The 20,603-nt window shown below is 40.1% G+C and overlaps 1 protein-coding gene across 4 annotated transcripts in view; it reads left to right on the forward strand.

The window, feature by feature from the left end:
• The window catches only part of BICD1 (BICD cargo adaptor 1), a 185,169-nt gene that overhangs the window by 156,048 nt on the left and 8,518 nt on the right, over positions 1–20,603 (forward strand). For 2 of the 4 annotated variants that reach the window (XM_050900764.1, XM_050900774.1), the window contains exons 7-8: positions 5,576–5,893; positions 6,844–7,034. In XM_050900764.1, the coding sequence (XP_050756721.1) occupies positions 5,576–5,893; positions 6,844–7,034 (509 nt within the window). Of the gene's footprint in view, positions 1–5,575; positions 5,894–6,843; positions 7,035–7,201; positions 7,211–20,603 lie in introns of all 4 variants that reach the window. The other 2 variants (XM_050900783.1, XM_050900791.1) reach the window with 2 other exon arrangements.

Genomic DNA, 20,603 nt, shown 5'->3' on the forward strand with positions numbered 1-20,603 from the left:
GAGTACGTGTAGTCCCATAATGGAAATGAAGAACCAACTCAGCAGGTGGTGTGAACCAAGGTAGCTCCATTGATTTCATTGGCATCTAAAGATTTTCTTGAAGAAAGGAAAGTTGTGTGGGTGTATTAGAAATGCACGTGTCGATCTTTATTTGCAAGCTCATTACTCTAGGAGATACATGAATGTACTAACTCTATAGGATTACCTGGAAGCCTACTAACTCCAGAGGAGAGGAGTGGCATCATGAGCATAAAGCAAACGAGGGTCTTGCATGGAGCATAAATCATCAACCTACGAGGTAAAAGAAGTTTGCAAAGATTTAGAAGTTGTTACTTAAAGGGAATGTTAGGTTGTTGGTGTACTGAATGCTCTATATCCTATTTGGGCATCCTGAGTGCACACTTCTGTTGGGTTTAAGGCATATCCTAAAGCTGGTGGGAGACAGCAGCATCTCTTCTGTGAGAGTTAGGCTTAAATGATGCCATTCATCTAGGTGCCTTTTCTAAGATGTCTTGTGTGTAGCATGCAATGAAGCTTCTGTTTCTCTTCTATGAACTATAAAGGGGATCTGGGTGACTTGCTGAGTTACAGATTTCCGCTTTGTAAATATCTAATGTTAGTAGAGATAAACCCCACCCGAAGCATCTACTGCTGTTGGTAAACTCCATGCAGTAGTGATTAAACACTGAGTGCATGGCCTGTGGAACATATCCCTGCCCTTGAGGTCGTAAGGTTTGCCCAGTATTTTCTGAGCACAGTTATAAAAAGTCATCCACTGCAAGGTCTTGCACATCAGTGTGCTCCTATAGATTTTTCTGTTGTAAAATATTCCTTTTCCTTCCTTACCCTGGAATATAATGGCCTTTATAATTAAATCAATCTTCCTAAATGTTCAAATCATTGACTCGTTCTGAATAGTCCATTTGGAATAGCATTTTTTTAAATGACAGAGAGCTGATATACTCTAGATGTCTGTTGAAGGAGAGAAAGCTGTTTGAAAATACAAGACACTAAGATTCTCTGTGCAGTAACATTAGATGCAATAGCAACCTTCAGCATAAAAAAGCAATTGTTTAGTCTTCTGTTGAACAATACAGTGGTTTCCATGGTTATGCTGCATCACATGGTGCTTACTCCTGAATTTGTACTGTAGGGAGAACTACCCTCTGATAGTAGAGTTATATTATAGATCTGAAAATTATTTCATATACTGTTTGATAGAGCAATATCCTTTCTCTTTCATAAACCATCCTTTTCTGTTCATTTGGTCCCCAAATGGATGTTCATTCTGGTGCTGAACAGCATGGTTTCTTCCTCAAATGCACTGGATAAAGGTCATACCATGTTATAAGGAGAGCACAGCACACCTGTTTCTGGTCTGAACAGCAAAGACGACACTTTTCTCCAAAGCTCCCCTATGCAGAAAGCAGGAGCCATCCTTTTTCTATGTTTTCCCCTGACACTTGTGCATCCTTCCATTCCTTAAGTTCTTTCTTCAGTTCTTCTCACCCTCAAAAGTCCTTCTGTCCTGCTTGTACCTCTACTTTTGCTCTTTTTCCTTCTGGGACTGTTTTTTTTCCCAATCCAGAATCTCTGTGGTTCTGATCTCTACAGCTTCCTCCTTCCCTCTTCTTTAGCCTTGTGATCCCTTTCTGAATTTACTTCAGACCTGTCAAGAATATGTCCTCAGTACAGTTCAAACTCCCTTTTCCCCAAACACCTCTCTTAAAAAAGAAAAAGAAAGCAACAGCGTATAAAACCTTTTCTGTGGGATGCATGGGGTTGGCAGAGCAGAGCTGAAGTTCTTGTTTGATGCCAGGGCCATGTGCTGCCCATCAGATTTGCAGCTCGTGCCTTTAGCCTGCTTACTTTGTCCTGGGCTGCTTCTGGTAGTCCCACACCAGAAAAAATGGTGAGAGCCTGTCCTGCCCCTCCTGTAGTTTCCCCTCACTCCAACCCTGAGTCGCTGACCCAGGGTGGGAGCTGTGGGAGTGGGAAGCAGTGAGACGGGCGGCCAGTGCTCATCCAGAGGGGAAATGAAAAATAAATTCTTTAAAACATCAGTTTTCCAGTCTAGAGTAGAGGTTGCCTTGGGAGAGAAAGGGAAGAGAAGTCTCGTGCTGAAGGAGAGAAGGAACTACTTTTAAAGCAGGATCCTAAAAGGATTCAGAAAGCTAATTTTACTGAGTCTCTACACATGCTTGCTTTCCCAGCCTAGAGATACTCAGGAGAAAGCAAGAAATATTATTCATGATATTGCCACAGTCCTGACGCTGCGTGCACTGATTTTATTCTCCATCCATCAAGACATTTTCTTATGATTAATATTTAAAGAAAAATGTGTGCTGAAGAGATGGACTAGGAAATTTGGACAGGTCCTGGAGCTATCCTAGAAGAGAAAACATTTATGAGCAGAAGAGAATTATGCTTATATGGCTAGAGCAGGGACCTGTCACTGTCAGTGTCGCTAGGTTTCAGCTCAAGCTCTGCTGTGATTTATGTTATCTAAATTAGGCATAAGCCTGACTTGGTATTTGGTTTGCATTCCCAGATGAGAGAGATAGATGGAACTAGAAATCCCTTAAACTCCTATATAAGCTTCTTGGATCAGTTCATACAAAATAAGTGGACTTACGTGTCTGTCTGCTTCCTTTCTGAGACAAGAGAAATGAGAAAGGTGAAATCTTGACTTTTGCTCTGGCAATAAGTAGACCAGCATACAGCAAGATAACAGTGCTGTTTATGTAATAGTCACTTGCAGCTTACAGCCATCCTGGGGCAAGGGAGAAATTGGGAAAGAGCTCTGACTCAGGAGGACATTACCTAACTTTTGTTACTCACTACTATTTGAGTACTTCTGAAAGACCTGTTCAGAGCCCTGGTGCATCCTGGAGCCCTGCTTGGCCTGCAATGGTCTGTGCCGTGCCAGAAGTCATCTCTCTTAGGAGCTCTTAACCTTTTTCTTCCTCAGTACACTGTGAGACTTCACGAATGTTTATAAAACGTGTGGGCAAAAAGCAATATGGATGGGTGTAATGCTTTTTCCTTTTTTTAATTGGAAGCACTTCTCTTTTTATCCCATACTTGCATGTAGCAGGGAATATTTCAGTGAAGGGAAATGCCATGGCTGCAGGCGGTAGCTACCTCCCACTACACGGAATAACCTTCACTGCTGCAGACTTCAAGGAGATCTGAGGCTGTTAATTCAGCAGTTTCCATAGTTAATTATGGTCTTTACTTGACTGATTTAGGTTTAACCTTTCTGAACACTGCTTCTCAAAAAAAAAATACATGCTTGAGCAACAAAACACAGAGACAATGGCCCATGTGTTTGTGAAAAATAATAGGAAACTTCGAGTCATGGTGGAGGTCAGATGACTGGAACCACCCAAACACTGCAGTGAACTGCCAAAAATGCAGGGTTGCTGTTATGGGCAGACTTCTAGGAAGGGCATGTAATTAATCAGAACAGTTGGAAAATGTTGTATTAACGAGATTGGTTTTGTCTCGAGTATGAAGCCAGCTAACAGCATCTAGTATAGCCAGATTTCTAAGGCCAGCTTGTTATAGTTCATAGCAGGTAACGAGAAGCAGGTTTGTCTAAATCTGCTTTAGTAATATCCATCTTCATGGAGCTTATGTTTTTTAACTGTTCTTAGCTGCTTTTACAAAGCAGATGTCTAGATACCAAGAACACATCCTAAAGCCTGAAGAAAACCGATCTTTTTCCAAAAAGAAAATGGGCTTATTGGCATACTAAAGCAAGGCAGTTCGTTCCTCTAGTGGCACTGTGCTGCAGGTGTAGCTGCAGATGTTACTTTTTTAAAATTTTCGAAAGGAAGCATGATTGGGGAAAAAAAGGTGTCTTCTAGACAAAGAGGAAAACAGGAGAGAATAAGAGGCATGGATACAGGATCTATCTGGTTACAAGAATAAGTCTTTAAAACTCTGATAACACAGACATTATAGTAATTCCTACTTCAAATGAATTTAATTTCATCTCCAGAATGCTGATTTCATTCTAATGTCTCTGTCAAAGAAACTGGCTAACGCATCAATAGACATCTCATGGCTTGGAGCAGAAATAGGTGTGCAAGCTGGCTTTAAGCCAACCAGTGTTGCAGAAATAGCTCTCTTCCTCAAGGCTTGAATAAAGACAGTCATGCTTATTAAGGTGCTGTAGAAGGAAGATAATACTGAAAATGTAGCTGAAATGATGGCTGACTTAGTCATTTTGCTTCCAGTGCCTGAATTATTCAAAAGGAGAGTGCAATATATATGTGTGTGTGTTTGTGTGTGAACAATAACTATGAATTTTTGAGTATACTTTATTTCCATTTCCCAAGGAGAAGATTAAAGTTTCAGGGAAATTAGTTTCGTCCCTCCATTTGCAATAATTCAAAAGTTTATTTTGTCACACATTTTGAGAAGGAAAACTAAAATTATTTTCTATACTTGTTTTCTGTGAGTGATACTGATAAACTTAAATCCTCATCCATTACACCATTGTAATTACACAGCAAAGCTATTTAGATTTATACAGATCATGTGGGGAGGAGATTTGATGAAAGCTGCATCATTTAACGTGAAAAATTCTTGGACATTGCCACAAATGTCTGATGGTCAGACACGACTGCTACTTGTGAATCATTTCACTACTGTTTGTTACACATGTATTACTCTTGGTTCTTACTGATTAGATGGTCTATTTTTAACAACCTGAAGCTATTTCACTTCAAAAAGTGACTAAGACCATCCTGAAATGCCTTGCTCTTCCTGTTAACTGTAGGAATCATTGTTTAAAGCAAGACTAAATGAATTCAGTCTTAAATGCTAACGAAATCATGAGAAAGGCAGTTTTATTTCAAAATCTGTCTCAGAGATCTAAAGCAAATGAAAAAGATACAGTTTTTCATGCAGATAAAAGAAGCTGAGGGTTAAAAAGGAGTAGGTGACCATAGCAATGGATACCTGAGCACACCTCCAAGAGTCTCAACCATAAATGTGAAATAACTTCCAGGTATGGGTTTTCCTGAGTAGTACCTCTTTAATCAGTTAACAATGGCAAACAACTGAGGGCTTCTCATTTCACAATATCTGATGTGTCAAGTGTTCAAAGTACTTGCAGTCTATTTTTCATCATTTTTTGTAATATTTTGCTGAACTGGATATTACTGTCTATGGAAAATAGTATTATCTAATTAGTAGACATTCTTATCCCTGGTGAGTTACTAGCAGAACTAGCACCCAAAATTGTTATTTGTGGTCTAACCCGGAGATAATATCAAACCTCCCCTCCAATTGCTCGTTATCTGCATTAGATTACATTGTCATAGACAACTCTGATATTATAGATACAGGTTCTCCTGCTGAATTGGAAGTGTTGGCATTCAGATCCAAGTCCAAATTTATTCAAGGCGGGAACAGAAGAATTTAGGCTGTCTGCTTTCAGGATTTTTTTCGGCAAAAGCTTGGATCTGAATCTGCTCCTGTAACTGCAGCCCAGGAATGTGATCACCGGTAGGGTTGGTTCTTGGACCGGTTCCCCAGATTTCTGCCTTGTTTGTTTTCCCAGGTGTGATGAGTACGTCACGCAGCTGGATGAGATGCAGAGGCAGCTAGCAGCTGCGGAGGATGAGAAGAAGACCCTAAACTCTTTGTTGCGCATGGCTATCCAGCAAAAACTTGCCCTTACCCAGCGACTGGAGGATTTAGAGTTCGACCATGAGCAGTCCCGACGCAGCAAAGGCAAGCTTGGAAAGAGCAAGATCGGCAGCCCTAAAGTAAGTGAGGAGGCATCAGCCACCGTGCCAAGCATAGACACTTTCCTCCTGCATAGTCAGGGCCCACAGCAACCAAACTTACTGGTCAGCAGTGGCACTCAGAGGAAAAGGTATGCATGCAGTGATCTTTACAGTACAGTGCAGTGGCCAGACTTTCATTAAAGTCGTTCACTGAATTGTAAACATTATAATTTTTTTTTTTTTTTTTGTACTTTGACTGGGGAGAAGGAGGTGGGGAGGATATGAATATGAAATTCAAAGCCTGGCAACATGTGGTTCTGATCCACCTATTCACTATATTATTTCCTCCTCCTTAATGCAGTGTTTTGAACTATATTCTGTCAGTGTCTCAGTGCATCTTGTATGTCTTTAATATTAGTGTGAATGTATTTTCTTTAACAAGTTTTCCGTAAGTTTTCCTTAAGGTTTTCCATAACGAGCATCTGAAATAAAAAAGGATTGTGGTCTATGAGCATTTCAGTGCTTAACACAAAAGAAACTGCATTTCTTGGTTAAGCTCTGGTGCTCACTTGTTCTTCATCAGTGCGAAAAGAATATGGATGTGTTCACTCAGATCAATTTTTCTACATGGGAGCAAGCAACCTTTTGAAGGGGGATGGCTGCCATTCATAACCTTATGCAAATATTTCGCTGTTCAAGCAGTGAGTTCTCGTCTTGTGACTGCCCTGCCAAAGCTCTATAGGTGTGGGGATCGCCTCGGTTCTGAAGAGGACTCTCTGTTAGAGAAGTCCTAGATAATCATTCCCTTTTCTTGTATGCTCTAATCACAATGCAAAAACAAGAGAACATTCAGGGAGCCTTGTATATGTCGACTCCAGGGTGCCAAGATATAACTCAACCTCATCTCCTCCCAGAATATGAACCAGGATTTCCAATGCAGGCAAGGTGCCCTGCTGTGGAAATGACGTGGGGTGGCAATGCTAGTTGTTTTTTACGTGTTAAGCAAATTAACATGATGTTGTCATTCATGAGGCTTTGAAAGGTAATTAAAGTAAAACTCTTTTGTTTCCATATGTATTTTTCTTGGATCTCCTGCAAGACTATTCTCACCTTCCCTTTGTGATCAGAGCCATCCCAGGACTTCAGGGACCTACCTCCAGAAATTATTAAGAGCCCCCCCTCATCCCGTCTCCACAGAATCATATCTTCTGAGGGGTCCCCCTTCCATGAGTGAATTCATCCATGGGCACCGTCTCAGCAAGGAAAAAAGGTTAACCGTGGCCACACCAGGTAAACACTTTTTCCTTGGGTGCATGTGGTGCTGAGTGGTTAGCAGAGCAGCGGACCCTCCCAGCACTGCAGATGCAATCTAATTTGGGCATCTTCTTGAGACCTGAAAAGCAAAATGTCTCCTCCTGTGTCACCTGTGGCAGGAGATGACATTCTGCTGGCAGCAGCCCAAACTGGTTCCAGATGCAGAGGGGAAAGTCCTGCTGGGGTATAGGTGGGTGCAGTCCCACTGGCATCCACAGAGGCTGCACCCCTGTGCCTGGGTGGTGCTTAGTCTGGTGGTTGTGTTGGTAGTCCCCATGGAAGACACAAACCCAATGGGACAGAGGAGTCAGATGTGTGAGGACCAGCGAGGGAGTGATTGGCAGTGTGCAGGAGCCTATGCAGCATCCATCTTCTGCTCACCCTGGAGCATTCAGTTAGGTTTTTCTAAAGGGTAATGTTAAACTCACAGAAGGTTTAGTTTATATAAATTGAGTCATGAAGTTTATCTTTGCAGGAAGCTTTTGCTCTTCATTTCCTGCCAAAATGTAGTATCCGCTTCGAACAAGGCGTAGAAAGGAAGTGCAAACTGGAATGCCATTTCAAAGGTTGTGACATCTTTCTTCTCCTAACAGACAAGCTAATAATTACTTTACTTCTGCACCTGAGCAGAACCTTTAGCCTTTAAATGTGCACACTCTTGTCTGGTGGTAAATTTTTTCCTTCTTTGTTTTGAAATCTGTTATACACAAAAAGCATAAGTAGAAAATATAAAAGCTAAAACCCATAAAGTGGTTTCTGCTCAAGTGAATGTTCATTCTGGAAAGCTGAGCAATACCCTATAGTATTGAGGGTATAGTATAGTACGTTATGTCTCTCACTCAGTGCCAGCAATATCACAGCCACCTTTGAGTAGTGCCATGCAAGTAACACCCGCTCAGAGGACAAGTGTAAAACTGCAGCGAGTCTAAACAAGACATTTTCCTAAGGAGTGTTGCAGTAAATAAATCAAAGAGCTGGATCCTGGGGAGAAAAAGGCGGGGAAGGGGAAAGACGCAAAGACTTTAAAATGTATGAAATAAATGGTACTGATCTTTCAGCAATTCCTTTGTATTCTGTTGGCAATGGAAGACCATGTGCTCGTTTTCTACCCCATGGACAGGAATCTGTTTCCTAAACACTGGCAGTGTCTCTTGTATTCTTTCCTCTTCATCCTACAACAGAATAAGGATGATTTTCTTTCTGATGGACACTTACATCTCTTTGAAGAACAGGATTTTGCATTTTCTGTATAGCCAAACTCCCCAGTTTGGAAATGGGAGGATCTAGGCCCAAAAATGGCAATCTTCTAACACACAATTTACAAGACTCTTCTAATTGTAATGGTACTTCCCGTGTACAATTTAGAAGAGTGCCAGGCCAAGGAGAACCAGATTTTAATCCAAGGACTGGATGATCTTTCTGTGAAGAACCCTGACTGTATATTGTAAATGCAGTTTAGTGGTTGGAAGAAGTTATGATTTAAAGGAGAACTGTGCACAACAGATAGGTAAACACAATTTACTGTATTGCAAAATTGTTAGTGAAATGATAAAATATATGATCTTTGAACTTGGGACTCTGGATCCTGAATGTCTTCGTGCATTAAATTTTTTTTCACCATTTTCATGGACCAGCATCTGATATCTCATGGAGCATCACAGATGCACGGACCACAGGTTGAGAAACACTGACAAAGTCTCTGACTTTTTCCAGCAACAGAGGCCAAAGGATGAAGCAACCTGAAAAGTAGAATTGTCCAGAAAATAATGTTTGTCTGGAGTCTTACCTGGCACTTTAGGTACATCTCTACATATTCAGAGTATAAGGGTCTTGAGACAGTATTACTGATTTATGTTACAATTGTCCTTATGAATCTACAACAGTCCCAGCTTTCTGAATGCATTTGTCAGAATTTTATGCCATCACGTGGCCTTAGTCTCAGCCTGTGAGACCGACAGGTTCAAACCAGAGATTTTTCTGGGCACTCAGATTCCAGTATTAGCAGGGCCCATGTTAGAATCAGGTTGAGGATTAGGTAGGGAATTTTTCAGCATTGTTCTTACCAGTTTCTGGAAGATTTCTTACTGCTGTTAACAGATCAAAGGAACTATGCACAATGTAGGATTTTTTTGCCATCTCTCTAGTTATCTGTTTCCTGAAAGTAAGGAACAGTGAAGGATGTTATTCTGCTGCTTTTATAGGGAATGTTTAAAAGCTTTGTATCAGAAAGAGTTTCTTTTCCCAGATGATTTGTGCAGTCAAGCAAGCCAGCAAGAAACGTAGCAACCCACACCTGCTTCTTCATCAGAGAGGATGCAAAAGAACAGCATCCAAACTCGAACACTATGGAGCAGAGTATAGCTTGGCTTGAGGCTGTGTCCTCAGAATTGGAGGAGCGATGAAGCCTAAATTAAATGCAATCAGGTTTTGGTTTTTTTTCTTTTAAATTCATGAACTGTTTCCTTCACATAAGTATTTCACCCATATCATGTGCAGGTTTCCCTATCCTTTCATTAGCATCCAGTGTTGTGGGGACTGGGAGGCTGTAGCTGGGAATGCATTTGATGGAGAGGAAGAGCCAAAATAACTGAAGTTGGTAGAGGGAGTAACCAGGCAGGGTCCCCTGTCCCATGCTCCCCATGCAGTAGGCAAGCTGTGCCTGTCTTTCTCTTGCACCTTCTTCTGAACTTGGTGCTTGGCAGAAGAGGCTACCTTCACCATGCTCTGGCCCCAGCTTTGACTGCTGCTGGCTACCTGGTAGAGGAAACTTGGGATTACTTTTTGCTGCCTTCTTCAGAGGAAGACCCTGGCATGAAGACTCACTAGTGAAGACCAGCTGAATTTAAGACCTCTCAATGAAGAGATTGTTCTTTCCTACTTGGTGTCCATTTGACTGCCCTCAACTTTAAATCAGCATGCATGTCTCTCTGACATTAAGCTGTGGCAGCACGACTCTATCTGGGCTTTCTAATCGAAGTAATAGTTCCTAACTGCTGTGGCTAAAAATACCACTCAGTCCATTTCTAAAGTATCATGTTCCATTTCCCCTAGGTAGTAGCATGCATTTAGGTTTGCTGTGTGTTTCTTCTTTTCTTCTGTTACTTTCTGTCATTTTTACACTTTAAAGTCTTTATTCTTCTGTTAGACAGAACCAGCCAGTACGTGCCCAACACAATTCCAGCCCACTTTTGCATGTGGCTCTTTTCATAACTACGTGAAGAAGTCGGGCCATATAGAAAGCATAAGGCTGGATTTTACAGTGTGTAACACTGTATTAGAAATGACCTTTCCTTTGCAGTTGCATTGAAACTCCTTGAATATAAAGTCACTAGATGTCGCTTAATATCCCACAGTCCCAAATATGAAATATGCTTCTCTTGTCTTCTTCAAGGAAATAACAAGACAGAAAAGGTCTGCTGCAGGTGCCCTGATAGCACTCTTTTCTCTGTCGGTTATTTTAGCATGGACATTCTAAAAGTTGAATATAAAGTTCTGTAATTCTAGCTTAAAATTAAGTCAATCAAGATCCTTGTGTGGATGATGCATCTGAAGAAAAAGGTTTCCCAACAGGCTTACGAGATGGAGAGTAACTAATGGCTGCAGTGTTCTCCCTTAAACAGGGGCGGTTAAAGGGTCAACTATGATCCGCCTGAGAGTCTCTCCTTTGTTGAAGTGCCCCCCAAACAAACTGGGGTAGATGCTTCTTTTCCATATTGTTTACGCTTGTAGGTACCACAGGGCAGATTTCATTATTTAAAATCCCACGCAGGAGAACACTTTGAATAGTAAAGTATTTCATATTTCCCAGGAAATCAGATCATAAGATAATAAGAAGCAATCCTTTCCCTTCTGTACAGTCATATATTTTACTTTATTAAAGTAGAAAAAGGAAAAGTAGCCTTAAAATGTGACACATTTATCTCAAATTCAAAGCTCAGCTGAGGTCAGATGTTTAGTTGACATAACTCAGGCTAGCCCCACGGGTTTCAACAGAACTATGCTAGTTTACTCCAGTCCCAAGTTTCTGTTTTGTAGGGTTTAGATTTTATTGTTCTTCATTGGTCTTCATGTGCGAAACCACTGCAAAATTAGGTAATTTTGTGGAGTTGCTCATTTCTGAAAGCACATTAAACCTGAAAGTTTGCTTGCTTTTCAGGTGTCTTTCAAGGCTCATTTACAGAATGGCATTTGATTCTCACAAGAGACTAATGTGGAAGATAAAGACAGCACAAGGAATGCCATATAATAGTACAGCAACTGCTCAAGCACTAAGCTCACCACCTATCATTCATAATTAAGAGTATATGGCATATACTCTTAATATAAAAGTCATCCAAGATTAATTTCTGCTGTAGGTCTATGCTTACAGGCAAATCAAATATGAATAACAATATGATACAAGTAACGAGCTTTTGTTTGTTGGTTTGTATTCTTACCATAAAATTTAACTTAATATACAGAAATTCTATGCTGAAGGAAATTCCTATAGAGAGTTCCTAGTAGTGTCTCTAAGAGCTAACATACAGCATCTGTAGGTGGAAACTATTTCTCAAAGCTAACAAGGAAAATTATAATGAAAAAACTCAGTCAGCCAAAGATGGAGGTTCTAAGAAGTCTTCCTATTAAGTCTTTAAGCTGGGACTCAAGGGGAACTGCTTAAGAGTTGTCTTTGTTAATCGCCCTTTATACTGGAAGTGGTTTCACCTGTGAAGAATAGGTTAGAAACCTGGGAATGCATTGATCTGTTTGATGTAGCACAAACACAATTTAACACTACGAGGAGCAGAGGCCCTGCTGAGTAGGGTGGTCCTTAGTGTTACAGGGAGTTGAGGGTTTTTGATAGGCCATGTGAGGTGTTGAGTAACCTCTCCTGGCACAAGGGATGAGGAATATGCTCTACTGCTATTTTAATTTTTTCTGTCTGGATTTTGAGCTTTTTTGAAGTGCAGTGTTTAGGATATGATTTTCAGAAATATTCTGTAAAAAGTTATTCTCTGTGTAATCAGAAGCTCTCAGTCCTTCTTATATATTTTTCTTAATATTAAAGGGGAATTTATCATGTGGGGCAAGATTCTTGGCTTTGGCTCCTGCTTCTTGCTTCTTCACGTTGTTTAGGCAATGTGAAGATATGGGAAAGCATCTTCAAAAGGAGTGTTATGGGTAGAAGCCCTTGGTAAGAAATGAAGCTGTCTTTACCCTCCCCTTTTGGATGAAGGGGTTGGGAAAATGACCGAGGGAGGCTCAGGCTGACGCTACTCTCCACAGTGGAGGCTGTCTGCAGAGGTGAGCCTGTGCACCTTACAGCATTGGAAAGGCAGGGGGAATAAATTTTTGATAGTGAGTTTGTGTCTTCTTTTGTTGTGTGGTGAAAAGGGTTTAAGTTCAAGGTCTTTAGCTGGGCACATTTTTTATTTGTTTAGGAATATTTTGCCAAAAATAGTTCCAGCTTTTCTTTTGAGCTTAAGTACCAATGTCAGAAAGCTCCTCATGGATTTCTAAGCCTTGCTACTATAGATGTTACTTCAGTACCTCAACTTCAGGTTTTTTTATGCACTTCTCAATTTTGAAACAGCAGGACTGTTAGAAATCTGAACATAGAGGAAAGCACAGCTTCTTTTAAAAATTATTGCGGAAGAACTCCTTTGAGGAACATTATCACTGGGAGGGTGATAGTGCAAATGCTAGGAGGGTGCTTTGTAGATCTTTATGATTGCTTAGGTCACTCAGTGAACAGTCTTAAATATTTCTTACTTCTCCTTTGTGAAGGAATTTTATAGATTAATGAAAAGGAAAATCAACGTGACTAGGATCTAGATATCTCTTTCAATGCTGATTTGGTGTTAAAGAATTTTATTCTGAATTCTAGTTCATGAACAATGTGGATTTATCTGTACATTAAGTGAAACAGTTTATTCTTGAAAAGCAGGGTATGTGGTTAACTGAGCCACCACTACTAAATAAGATATGCAGCCATATAACATTTAACTGGTCAGGCTAGTCTCCTCTGAATTGTTCAGTCAGGTTAAGTTTGGTTTGCTTCATCCAAGCAATGCAAAGCAGCTGGAGCATGAAAGTTCTTCAGAACCATTATTTTTAAAAAACCCCACAACTTTATTCTGACAACTCAAATTTACAGTCCAGGTGCAAATTGCCCGTTGACTCATTAGAGATCCATGGATGATTCTTCTGAGTCCTCGGCTATGAGTTTGTTGTATTTCTATCTGCTGAGAATGTACTTGTGTTGATGGTGATCCTGTACCTGCAAGATGTCTCTGAGCTTGTGTAATCAGGCAGGCTACTGGCTATTGCAAGACCCATGCGGCATTGGTCTCATCTGTCTCTTCTCTCCATGAAAGATGGATTTTATGTGGTTTTAGCAGGGTTTTTTAAAATCACGTGTAGCAGGTTTTTTTTTTTACCTGAACATGATGCTCTTCACAAAAAGGATAATTCAGTCATTATTAACTTATTATCTGTGTTCACTTTTTGTTCTGCATTGTTCTATTTTCTATGGGTTTTGTAAACATGCCGTATTTGTGTATATATGTGTTCATTGTTTAATGAGCAGTATTAGTGCATATATACAGATATATGTATATATCTTCCTGCTCTCGGGGCCATGTCCTGCATCTGATATGCTCATTTAACTAAGTTTAATGAGCATTGCATATATATGCCATTTCAAGCATGGTACATTGTCCTTGTGGAGGCCGTTTTGAATTTGAAGAACAATGTCCTTGCCAAGGACATTAGTTGGCTGTAACTGATGAAGAAGTCAGCTGGCTAAATGTACTTTTACCTCTTGGTGCCACTGTGAATAGGACCTTTTCACTCTATGCTTTTTCTCTCTTGCATTTAGCTTTCCAGTTATCACTGATGAGACCAAAACCATACATTTCATGCTGATCAATATAATTTAGCTACTTCAATATAATTTAGCTATTATGGCATGGATTCACTGCAGTTCTACAAGTTTCATTTAATTTCTATTTGTATTTTTCTCCATATAAAGAAAGCAGTTCTGAAATAGAACCCATTTTTAATAGAAGCCACAATCTGTTTGTTAAAACATTTAAAAAAAAAAAAAAAAAAAGATTGCAGTGAAATCCATGTCTTATTGTTGTATATTTTCATTAAAAGGTTATTGACATTTTTCTCTCTGTATCTAAGTTATGATGTCATTGCTGGATGGAATGGTTAATATTAGCATCATTTGTTGAAGTTCTCCAGTAAAATTTTATTCGACTTCTGGTTGTTTCTAACTAAACAGGTATGCAGGTGACACATCATATCTTTAAGGTGTGTTACCAGATATTTGTTGCTTTCTATGAAAATTTTGGGCTTTGGAATCCAGTCTTATCAATTAACTAAAACAGCTATTGAAATATCTTGACAATGTTGGTAATAAAAGCCATCCGTCTTTATCTTCTTTTATGACAAGGTTTAATGTGGTTTCATGACTTATTGATTTTTACCATCAAATATACAGGAATATTCAATATTGTGCTTCTCATCTCATAAAATAGGCAAAGCTGAAGTGAGTCTCTGTTTAAATTAGACATGCTGATATTTTAGCTCTCTAATAGAGCAGTTCCTTGGGATGTTGTGATGTGTGGAATAAGCTCACCAGCAATTCTTTAATCAAGACTAGTATCCCTGATTGTAAGTATCTCCCTGTCTGCATTTTTGGGGGCTATGAAACCTTATAGTTGTACCTTATGTTGTTTCTTCCAAAGCCTACTAAAGTTACCGTTCCCACTGACTTCAACTTTTGGATCAGGCCCTTCTCTACCCATAAAATAGCACAAGTATTTTTGGTTTGGATGTATTTGTGGCCATCTGAAATGTATCCTAGGCACGTTTCCATGAAGGATGGGTAACCAACAAGACAGAAGTGTGATGATTTCTGTATTTTTAAGACCTTTCTTGTCCTCTTTTGAAATGTTTAAAATGTGTGTGTCTCTTAGTATTTCGTGAATCACCAGACCTTTCTAAATGTGCTTTTTATGAACTGTATATGAAAGAAAGGAACTGAATATATATTTTCAGCTTCTACCATTTCCATTTCTGCTATTTTACTAACCCATTATTTAGCTTCTCAGTAGATTTAATGAGGAATTATTTAAAGCATTCACAGAAACCATTTGAGAAATCACATAAACACATCATGATATAGAAAGTGTGAAAAAGCCTACAGAGCTGACAAGAGACCTCTTAATGTTCTTAGTCTGTAACTGGAGAAAAACGCATTTCACTGATTTTGTTAATGCCTAGGTATTATTTATTTTTTTAAAATTATTCTTAATATGAGCTACAGCAAAGGGCAAGGCTGGGATATAGCTTTATCACTATACTTTGAGCTAGCAGTTACATTACCACTGTAGCACACGGACTGATGGGGGAACAGCTCTCTAGGTTGGGCGTAATTCAGGTCTAAAAAAAAAGTAGAAATCAAATCATGCAGAGTAAGGACATAAGGGGAAAAAACACTCCATATAGTGTAGCTGTTGTATAGATGAAAGAACTCACTAGAACACAGCCAAGAAACCTGACGTGTTCTGGAAAACCACTGAATCAGTGACCTACTAAACCACGTCTGTCTGTGTTATGTGTCAGGTAGTGCGTGAAGTTGTTAGTGATGCTCCATGAGTTGGTTTGTGGAAATCACCAAGACAGATAGCATTTCTCTAAATGCTATAAGAAAACAGCAATTAAATCCCCTATCTGTTCCAATGAGCTCAATCACCTGCTCTTACTCCTGAGAAGCATTTAACAGAAGGCTCTCTGTTACGTTTGCTCTGTCTGACCTTGTCCTGAAGGTAAAGAGCTGAGAGGAGGAGGATTAGAAGGAGGCCTGTGTCAGGAGCTTGGGAATGTAGAAACAGTGGGACATTCCCGGGCCACCATTGCAAGAAAAAGAATGGACATGTGGAGATGACAGGAGATGAGGATTTCAGATGCATCCTACTGCTGGCCTATTGCATCTTAGTGCAATATGAAGGTATTGCTGATGCCTCCAGCTCTGTGTGCAAATAGGGGTTCAGCAGCATGCTCACATCTCTTAACTTTTATTCTTCAAATAATTTTTGAGAAGATTAAGAAATAAGTAGTGGAAGAATTAATTGTTGTTGAAACTTCTCCAACCAACAATAATCTAAGACACCAAGTTTCTCTGAATAGCAAGCTTAAGGTATGAGTTACCTGGGTCTTTGCAAGACTTGACATAGCAATTTCATAGTAGGTCAGCTTTACCGTGAAGGAAGCCAAAACTGATACTTGCTTGATGAATTTATCTATCTCCAATCAATGATCCATTATTCAGTTTAATGAGAACAGAGTTAAAACTCAGAGAGTGGGAAAACCTAGAGAATTTGGGTACTGGAAAATGTCTGTGCAGGAGCTAACTAGCACCTGGTGAAGTTTATTAGGCTGCCTGCACGCTAGCTGTGCCAGAACGGGGCTGGCTCTCATGGAGCTGTACAATGCCTCTGTACCATGGCTCAGTCCCCCTGCGCTGCTTGTTTTGTTCCCAGGCCAGGACAACCCGAGTCAATCCTGCTCTGAGAGAGAGGGGGTTAATAAGGCTGGCCAGGCTCCGCGTGGAACCTGTGTCATTGCTCCACCATAGTCCTCTCCTTCCTGGGACAGCCTGCAGAAACGCAGAGCTGCACCCAGTTTGCACCTGGCAGACTGATCTGCTGGGGCTGTGCATAGGGCAGAGGTAACTGTGTTATTTCCAGACCCAAATTGACCCTGGAAGGAGGAGAAGGGAGAGACTCTTCTAATCTTTGACCTGTACCATTGTTCGTGCTTTTTTCCAAAGGTAAGCCACAGCTGTCCTCTCACCAGCTGTTCTTTGCGATAACCATTACCGCTTAAAGTTCCTCTTGGCCTTGAGGAAGGTCAAAGTTTTCTTGGCATCCATTAGGAAAACAGAGATAAAATATAACTGAAACCAGCTAGTCAAATAATAGTGTAAGCTTATGTCCCCATCACCCCTGGATATAAACAGTTTTGCGACTTTTCTCATCCTGTCAGATTACAGTTTGAAAGCATCTCTACAAATCTCAACTCAGCAAGGTGGGTGAGTGTTTTAGTACCCTCTGCCCCGTTCTTCTTGACATCTCGCATTTGTCTTTTGGGCTTGGAAATTTTCCTTGTTCCCCACCTTTGAGTAGAGAGGATTGATTTATTGTCCTTGTAGGACTTGCTGTGTGATGCAACGTGTTTCTGCCCCTGCACAAGTAGAAAACTACTGATTTGTTCTTTGCCCAATACTTTTGACCCATGCTATTAACCATTCAATCTTTCCCATTAAATTGACATCTTGGGGAAGAAAACAATTCATTACCATATAAATGGAGACAGCTTCTGTTTTTCAAGTAAATTGTCAATAACATCTTCATAGTCATGTTATCAAATTCCTCAAACTTTATGGAGCAAGTTCAATTGATGTCAGGTAGCATGACACAAAGTGAGGTAGCTCGAAAACTTTTAGCTAGGAAAGAAGGACTTTCTGTTGGTCTGGAGTGGTCAACAGGATGCCAAGGAGAGTTTGTTTTAAAAGACTGAAAAAGCCCCAATCTCAAATTTTGTCATAATTGTTTCTTGACAGCTTTTTTTTTATCAAGAACAGATTTTTCCCAATATTTTTCGTATCAGAAATACGAAATAGGTAACAGTACCTGTAAAAAATGTTTGATTGGTTTGTTGTTTGACTCTCAATTTTAGTCTTTCAGATAAAAGAGAAAAAAACTCTCCATTGATTAACTGAACTAGACACAGTTAAAAGTATGTTATATGTCAGTTACTCGTTCACAGCATCCCCAGTGCTTATTTTAGGATTGTTACTAGTCTCAGTCTTTGACAGCGCTGTGTAGAGATTAGTAATTTACTGAGTGTCAAAATGTGCTGAAATGTTCCATTGCAGTATGCTGGGTCCTGAGCAGGTGGGACTGAAAATGCTTGCACGTAGGTTTTTCACTGAGGACATTGCTGATGTCAACAGAAGGCATGCCCATCTCTCGTACACTAATAACCCAGTTAAGCGGGCCCGTGTTGATTAGAGTCACCCAGTTCACAGACTGGAGGGCAGAGCACACCTTGTGACTTGAGGGAAATGCGTTGGTTTTGTGGCTGAGCCAAAGGGAAGCACAGGAAAATACTTCTTTTTTGAGATTTGCTCTCAGCAGATAATTTATAGCAGCACATTCAGTCCTCATATGAGCAGATGTAGCTTCTCTGAGCTTGGTATTTTTAATGCTCCTGCATCAGGAGCTGACTAGCCCGATTAGTACTAGGCATTAGATTCCAAAGGAAAATCAGCACTGGCTAATCTGTGAGAGAGGAAATCTCTGAGCCCTTTACACCACCATTGCCAGCAAATGGCTAAAATGTTAAGAACTGGAAAATCGGAACAGGCCTAACGTACAGCATGAGTCAAGCCTTAAAGCTCCAACAGATGCAGTGATGAACATCATCTGATACTGCCACAGGACTCTGTACAGACTCAAGTCCTGCTGAATTCAGTGAAAACTGGCATATGAATTTTTGTGTACAATAGCTCCTCTTCGCCTTTTGTGGCTGAAATGGTCACTGAACTTCATTTCTTGGTTATAGGTTCATAGAATCGTAAAAGGACTCTTAAGAGATCAGCCAGCCTACCCCCTGCCCCCAGTAGTTTATTTCCTCACAGCAACTGGAGATGATGGAGAAATAAGATAGTCTGTATTTAATAACTTTATTCATCATTTTGTTGGTAGTGGTCTCGGAAGACACACCAAAAAGTATAATCTGTGTCTGTTCCCCAAGCGTCTTCTACACAAATGACAAACTGTCCTTTCACTCTGTAGCTTGACTGACACTCCCTGCGATTTGAGAAATACTGGGAACAGGCTTCTTCCAACATAATTTTTAAATTTATTTTTATGTTTTAGTAAAAGAGAGTATATTTTTCTTACTTTGTCTTTATGGTATGTGACATTGACCACAGAATCACTAAAGACATCTTTGAAACTTTTAACCTTGAGTAGAGTATTTCAGAAAGAAACAAACATTTACTTGATATAGGCAGGAGTCCCTTAGCAGAAAGGAAGGACTGAATGCTGTCCGCTAGTTTTCACCTTAAAACACAGTGTAACAAGAAGTCATTTTATGATTGCCATGACATTAGAGAATAGCATTATAAACCCTCCAAAATACTTAAAAGGATTAAATATAGAAGGAATAAAGTCAGCTCTGGCACAGCTACTTGGACATAAGTAGGTAAGAGCTCCTTTGACTTTGAAATGCGTATATCTAAGCCATATGCATTCTGCTTAGCTCTTTCCTAGTATAATCCTTAAAAACTTCACTCCTGGAGGATGTAGGAGGACAATTCAGCCACTTTAAGGCATGTAGATCGCTAGATTTCGTACTGATGTGAGTGTGAGCCAGAGTGTGTGAGCATTGCTGACGCCAGGTAGAACTGTTGTTTCATATGAAGTCAAGGGAGTTTGCTCACATCGAATAGTTATTATCCAGATTGCATAATGCTTGCAGAATCTGGTGCTCTATTCACGCATTCTGCCAAATCTAGCAGATGAAGAGTCATCATCATACATTTGCAGGATGTTTGAGATATTAGAATAGGATCATAAATCAGGCATTTGTGTTGTTCTGGAAAAGCCCGTCAGAACAATTTCTTCTGTATTTATGAAACCTATCCGCACCTTTTCATCACACAGCATTCTGTTCTGTATTCCTTTTCTCACTGACTGCCTTCTATAAGCTGTCAGGGATGACTTTGCTTTGGACTTCTGCAAACTAGTTTGTTTAGAATAAGACATTAATTTTTTTTTTTTACAATCATTTCTCATCTGCAGTTAGCCTGCTCTCTCTGTCCCCCCAGGCACCTTTTCTTTTAACTGAGTTTTGTGCTGAAATGACAGACCCTTCTATTCGTGGTTCAAATACATTGCAAACTCTTGCACTCCTCTGCTAAAAGACACACTGAGGACTGTAGTGACCATCCTGGCAAATAAGAGAATGGCACAGTATCCTTTCTCATTCCATTTCTGCTTCCTGACACAATGGTGCCAGCACTAACTGTGCATATATTTTTCTGATGTAGATACCTGTGCACTTGAAAATAGGTCCAAACCCCTCTCCTCTTGGCTGAAGCAGGAGGAAACTCGTTATTTGGGTACACTTGCTTCCTCCCACTGGAGGTCAGCACAGATCTTTGTAGGAAGTAGGGAGAAGCACTCTGGGCTTGTACGAAAGGGGAATGTTATGATAGTGGATATGATGCTCGGTGTTGCTAGGAAGGTGTGTTGCTCTGCATTGTACCTGATGTCATCTCAAGACTCTTGACAGCAAATTACTTGCACGTTCTTCCACTTGACTGAAACAAAGAATAGAAGTGGGTTTTGGAAAACATCTACATTGTAAAGAGAAATTATTACTGGTGTTGAGCTTTAAGTAGCAACCAACTGAAAAAAACAAAATCAAATTCTTTCCGAGTACATGAAGTCCAGTTGTCTCATTTTTAAGGTTCAGGGGAAA

Source organism: Gymnogyps californianus, chromosome 1 (genome assembly GCF_018139145.2).
Source record: "Gymnogyps californianus isolate 813 chromosome 1, ASM1813914v2, whole genome shotgun sequence".
NCBI classification, from domain to species: domain Eukaryota; kingdom Metazoa; phylum Chordata; class Aves; order Accipitriformes; family Cathartidae; genus Gymnogyps; species Gymnogyps californianus.